Source organism: Alligator sinensis, unplaced genomic scaffold (genome assembly GCF_000455745.1).
Source record: "Alligator sinensis unplaced genomic scaffold, ASM45574v1 scaffold1273_1, whole genome shotgun sequence".
Lineage (NCBI taxonomy): Eukaryota > Metazoa > Chordata > Crocodylia > Alligatoridae > Alligator > Alligator sinensis.
In genome coordinates this window covers 346,996-353,379 of record NW_005842653.1, presented here as the reverse complement: position 1 = coordinate 353,379, position 6,384 = coordinate 346,996, and the positions used below count along the sequence as shown (strand labels likewise).

The 6,384-nt window shown below is 39.1% G+C and overlaps 1 protein-coding gene across 11 annotated transcripts in view; it reads right to left on the bottom strand.

Moving 5' to 3' along the window:
- The window catches only part of SLMAP (sarcolemma associated protein), a 169,933-nt gene that overhangs the window by 29,211 nt on the left and 134,338 nt on the right, over positions 1-6,384 (bottom strand). For 8 of the 11 annotated variants that reach the window (XM_006033679.3, XM_014524722.2, XM_025215584.1 and 5 more), the window contains 2 exons: positions 2,648-2,770; positions 1,727-1,801 (listed from right to left, as the gene is read on the bottom strand). In XM_006033679.3, the coding sequence (XP_006033741.1) occupies positions 1,727-1,801; positions 2,648-2,770 (198 nt within the window). The remainder of the gene's footprint in view (positions 1-1,726; positions 1,802-2,647; positions 2,771-6,384) is intronic. The other 3 variants (XM_014524727.2, XM_025215585.1, XM_014524728.2) reach the window with 1 other exon arrangement.

The following is a 6,384-nucleotide window of genomic DNA, read 5'->3' as shown; positions in this document are numbered from 1 at the left end:
GGCAGAGGGTCCCCCCGTGGTCCCCTCCTCCAGCCTCCCCCACCTTACTTACCTGCAGTGGAGCACAGGTCCAGCTTCCTGCAGCTGGCACACTGCCTGCCCTGCATGGGCAGGCAGCGTGCTTCAGCACTGGGGTGAGGGCCAGCCATAAAGACACTCTGGCAGGCTACCAGAGCGTCTCTGTGGAGGACCAAGCCTCTGGTTGCCTCAGGCTATCCGGGAACGTGCTCTGCCCTGCTTTTTTCCCCTGTGGTTTTTTTTGACCTCTGGATATCCAAGGGTCTAATTTTGCCCCTGCACTACAAATTTGTTTTTTCGTTCCCACAGGTGCCTCATGCAGCATCTCAAAGGGCTTTGAGATGCTGCAAGATGCACATGCGGGCTCATGTGGCTGCGCCCATCATGTCAAGAGATGATTTTCCAGCAGTGTGACCTTCTGATTTTTATTTCACCTAACAAAACAAAATAATGACCTACTCCTCAACAGCAGCTATCCTTATGGAAATTTGAGGTTTTTATTCAATGTGTTATTAACTAACCAAATCACCATAAAACCCTTTCAGCTGAGGATTAAAACAGAAAGAATCAGATTCACGGAATTTGTTCCAGAAAGTTATGAGAATTAAAAAAAATAAATATATAATGAAGATGATAAAGCACCTTAGAAACAAACTGGTTAGCTGCTAAACTAGTTTGGCTTTCTGCCACCATGCCCCGCCTACCCAGAATACACTGAAGGAACATGGGGGGTGGGGGAGTTGTTGATATTTTTTTCTGCCAAAATCAAATTTCCTACTTTTCCTACTGCTTTATTTGGTTGGAGACCATTTTCTGTGGGGCTGTGTTAGAGTGACAGCAGGCCCAAAAATCAGATTCCTTCCCAGATTCTTTTGCAGAACGTTTATTACCTGAGCAACAGAGAAAGACGTATATATTCTTTGCTGGCGCACATATTACTGGAGAGCTGTCTAACTGGCAGCCTGCGAGCAGCTGTTGCTGCTGCTGCTGCTGCTGCTGCTACAATATCTCGCTGCCTATCTCCAACACTGTTGGCTCACAGGTAGGCAGACAGCAGTCCTTCTTTGGAGGGGGGTCAGTCCATGCCAGGATGGGGGTGCAGTGTAGGCAAGGGTAAGGATGGGGGGGCATCAAGGTGTTGGGTATAGTCAGGACATCCAGGATGTAGGTAAGTAGGGGACCCCTGGGATGGGGCAGCACAGCGTAACAGCATTGCTCAGTCAAGCAGAGTTGCCTACCCAAGATTTTTTTTTAACACTATAGTTGGCATTAAACCCCTAAATATGAATCTGGCCCTCATCCAAAGCCCAGCAGAAGAATTACATTTATGCTATGCAAAACATATGGCAGTAAAAAAAAGTCTGGTTGCCAGTAAAAAGTTTGCAGATTGTCAGCAAACAAAATTGGGTTGGCAACCCTGGAAATGAGTCCAATAAGGAGTTCTTATTGTAGACTCTGAAGTTGAAAGTCTTTCTAGTGTCAATAAAAACTTATTTAGGGAGGGAAAAAACAGTAATCAGAAGTGTATTAATATATAAGAAATGTACAAACTCTCACCTTATTTCAATAGAAATTAGACTAAGACTTATGGGTAAATATCTCCCTGTACAAGGTATCCAGTGCTATCTGATGATTAAGAAATGATTAAAGAGTCTTTCCTTTTGGGCCTGCAATATAAAGAGCAAGGAGAAAGCCAGTTGTTTCATACCTTGTAGAAGCTGTATTTGCTTGCTGGAGTCCTCAACCTGCAGTCGGTATGCTTTTCTCTCTTCTTCCAATAATGCTATAAATGAAAATGGAAACTTGTCTGAAGTTTTTGTTAAATATTAATAAGCAATTATTTCAGTTTTGTAACTTGTCAATTTGAAAGTTAATCTCAAATTATCTCCTCAGGTTTTTTTTTAGACTTTGAAAGATTAGATTGATCAAATTATCCCAAAAAGTTATCAGAGCTGGTAGTTATGTGAGTGGTTTAATAAGTTAATATTCCATAAAATATTCTATTATTTTTGGTGGTAGTGTAATTAATCTTATAATTAATATTGTCCATCTTTTGACCTTAAAAATGCAATTTTGCATTATGTGGATTGCTGTGGGAGGGGAAGAAGAAACAAGCTTGTGGAGATTTCTCAAAAAGAATGCTGAACAGGATGAATTTGAAGCACACTACACTGTTTTCTGTAAAAAAAAAAAAAAAAGTAAACCAAGACTTTTACTGGTGACACTGACATAGCTACAAGCAGGGTGTATGGATGACTAATCTAATGCATCAGTAATTCATACTCACGTATTCATACATTTTGCATTTTATCAAATTACCTAAATGTATACTGATCACAGAATATCATGATTAATTTAGGTCTCTAGCAATTTAAGTATGGGAATAAGAGCCACCAGCTTGTCTGCAGCTTCTACATAAACATACTTTTTTCTGACATTTTAAACAGCATACAAGTAAACACTGTGCTAACAGAATATTTACCGGAGGTTCAAACAAAAAAAATGGTGTAAGCATTCCCTTTTAAGGTTACATACTTATTAAATTTACTTAAAAGGACAAGTATTTGGGATAACACTCAAGTAACATTTTAATGGGTACCCTATATAGTCAAATTTATCTGGGTCTCACCTTGAAGTTCAAAACATTTTTGTTTACTTGTTCTAGCTAGCTCTTGGGCATCAATCAGCTCCTTGTGCAGATGCTGAATTTCTTGTTTAGCCTCAGTTTCTGATTGTGCACCCTGCAAGTCATCTGATAAAAGAACATTTTTCTTTAAACCATGAGCCTGTAAAACAACTTAAATTACACTGCCATGTGAAGAGTGACAGTTTTTCTACTTAAGTCAAGCAGCGTTAATTATAGTAATGCTCATCACTGGGTTAGGCAGAGGTTAGCAGAAAATATTAATATCCTATTAACATTTTGTTTTAATTTTGAGGGGAAAGCAACATTTCATTATATTTTAAAACCAATATACAGAGAAATAGGAAAACAGAATTTGCACATACAAGGAATCAGAAGCTAAGAAATACTTTATTTTTTAAACAAACATATGGAGTTAACATATATCAAGGTTGTATTCTGAAGTCTTGAATGTAGTTGATGGCATTGTAAATAGTATTTTATTTATAAAAACAAAAATGTACATTCATTGCTACTTTGAAAGTCAAGTCTACAAGTTCCTAAAGCAAAGAGCACCATGCCACTTAGGCAGCAGCAGCAGGAACAATGTGATTTATAATGTTTTAATGCATCGAGACCAATAAATCAATCTATATCTATCTATAAATCTATAGATTTATTTATTTATTTATATAGGATCCTAATATATGGGATCCTAATGCCAAGCATACCATTTGAGATCCACAGTACTCGCAAATGTTTAGCACTACTGAAGTTTTTGTCTTAAAAAAATCTAGTTGCACTTTTTCACTTCGATATTACTCTTAACATTTTTGATATTTCCTTAATTAAAGATGATGTCCATTCACATATTTTAGCTCGAATAAAATTAAGTGAACAACAAAGACAAAGCACTGGACCAAAGGGCTAAAACGAGTCATCACTGACTGAAATAAATAAAATATATATTTAAAAAAATAATATATTTTAGCAGAATAGAAAATACAGGAAGCAAATGTATACAAATATTCCTCACTAAAAACAGTGCATCAGCTACTTCTATCATTTATTGATAGTTGAATAGTAGCACCTTGGCATGACAGACTGGAGGAAAACAGAGTTCTAGCACAAAATATTCTTCAAAATTAGGACTAGGATTCTCAAAGCCCATACTCAGTTAAGATCTCTCAAGTAAATATCAACCAAGAAAGGGACTGTACAGTGTAATAAACAATACTGCTAAATTACATAAGACACAGGTGGAAGTGGACGAACTTTAAGCAATGTACATCAATTGTTTGGTTGAGCAGGGGAATGCTAAGGAGAAAAAGGAGAATGAGACAACCTGGCTATCTGTCATGGGGAAACAAAAAGCATGCATTACATGGATTATAACTTCTGTGTCAGAATTCATACAGGTCTGAAGTTAACATCTAAAGCATAGAAAAAAACCTTCAGTTAAGACCCAGAGCTGTTTTTACTGAAGAATCCAGAAAAAATTAATTACGACTGTTATTAGTTAAGTTTTACTTTGGCTACGTACAAATATTTATACTTGTTTATGTACTTGAGACTCCAGCAGACCACAGAAATAATTGTTGTGGTTGGCTCCTTTTCTCAAATTATTATTTTCCTTAAAGAAGTTATTTATCTTGTCACCACACCATCACATCCCTTTAGATAAAGATCTTGTGTTTCTCTTATTCTTATATTAATTCCACCTCTTGGACTTCTTACAGTTTCTTTAACCATGTTATTTTTGCATATTTTCCCCTTGAAGGACAAAGTAGTGTTATAAGTTTACATGCTATAGTAGTTAATCTTTTGAACAGGGATCCTTCATTGCAGCTGATATTGTGGCAGCTATGTCCCCTAAAAAATAACTTATATTTTTGTCTAACAGTAGAAACTATATTTTGTTTCAGGGTACATAATGTTTAAAAATAGTTTCTCTTATTATGGCTTCAAATTACAGGAAGAACGTTTATTAGAACATCTCATCCAGCTGAGGCATAACAAGATGCTTTTTGATAATTATAGGAATATGAAAACTAAGTCAAATCTAATTTTTATATTAATTTCTTTCTGGTGGGAATAATGTAATGAAGTTAGTTTATAAATATCCCCCTGCCTCCCCACCCCTCCAACTTTGATCTTTACATGGTACTATTATAATAAAAGGACAGAACAAATAGGGGGAAGTCATTTCCCAACATTTTTTCTTCTAAAAATCTATTAGCATTCCTAATTCTCATTCCTCTTCATTACTGAGGTATTGTTTTCAGTTCCTTATGTGGAAAGGCTTGAATAACTGGAATTTCAATGCTTGTTAATGTTCAATAAACAGATGAAGAGACTGACAAACTCCACTGGAGTCAGCTCATCAAAGAAACATGCCTTGGCTGCAGAGAGAGGAGAAGCTTTAGTTCAGCTTTCTGGTGGGCACCCTCTTTCCTATCTGTGGAAGCATCTATCTTAAACAGGGCTGTAGGTTGTAGCCGTGTTGTTCTAAAGACATAGGCAGACAAAGTTCTTTGGGTAAATCTGGTATCTTTTATTAGACCAACACGATTAGTTGAAAAAATTCTTCTTAGCAAGCTTTCGGGCTACGCACGTGCGAGTCAGCAGCAATCCAATCCAGCTATGGATCCGTTTGCTTCGGATGGCCGCGATCTGATCCGGAGATCTGGACCGGGTTTTCGCCTAGATCCAGCTGAAGCTGCTCCGAAGCTTTGGAGCCGCCTCAGAGATCTGGCCATAGGGTATAATGGGCAATCAATGAAATATCTATAACATTGTTGTTTTTTGTCTGATTTGGATGAAACTTGCAGGGATGGTAGCCTCTGCTGAGAGCATGAAATCTGCCCAGTTTCAAGAAGATTGGTGCAGGGGTTTGAGGAAAAGTGTACCCCAAATTCCTGAAAGCCAAACTCATGTCACGGCTGTGTGTTACAACACAGGGAGGGGTCAAAACTGCAGGGCTGGTAGCCCTTACTGAGGCCACAAAGCCGGCCAAGTTTCAAGGAGATCGGTGCAGGGGTTGACCCCCCCTGTGTTGTAACACATAGACATGATGGGAGTTTTGCTTTCAAGAATTTGGGGTGCCGTTCCCCCCAAATCCCTGCACCAATCTTCTTGAAACCTAGTAGGCTTCATCCTCTTTGCAGAGTCTACCACCCCTGAACATTTAATCCAAATTGGACAAAAAACAACAAAGTTATAGATATTTTGTTTCCCCATTATACCCTATGGCCGGATCTCCGAGGCGGCTCCAAAGCCTGTCAGAAGCTCCGAACCGCTTCGGGAAGCCTAATGAGGCAGCGCTTCGACCCAGATGTGCTGCTTCGGACCCTGAAACATCCAAAGCTTCTCTGGATCCGAAGCTCTGTCTGAAGCCTCGCACGGCCCTATTTCAGGCACAAACGCCCTTTGTCAGGCTGCGGAAGCGCCTGTAGAGGGTCTGTGCTCTTCCTGGTTGGAGTGGTAAAACAGCCAGAGGCCAGGATATACGAGAAAGCCAGTCAAGTTAAAATGTAAGTTGTAGAGGTGCACTGATACATCAGTCCGATATCGGATCAGAACCATTATAAAAAAAATTGACAATATCAGAAATCAGCCTGATGTGACCAATAAATACCCATGTGTGCATGAAGCTGCAGTGCAACACGCACGCAGCAGGGAGCAGAGCCCGGCAGGGTGCAGCTGGTAAGTCTGTTGTGGTGAAAGGGGAAGGGGGAAAGGAA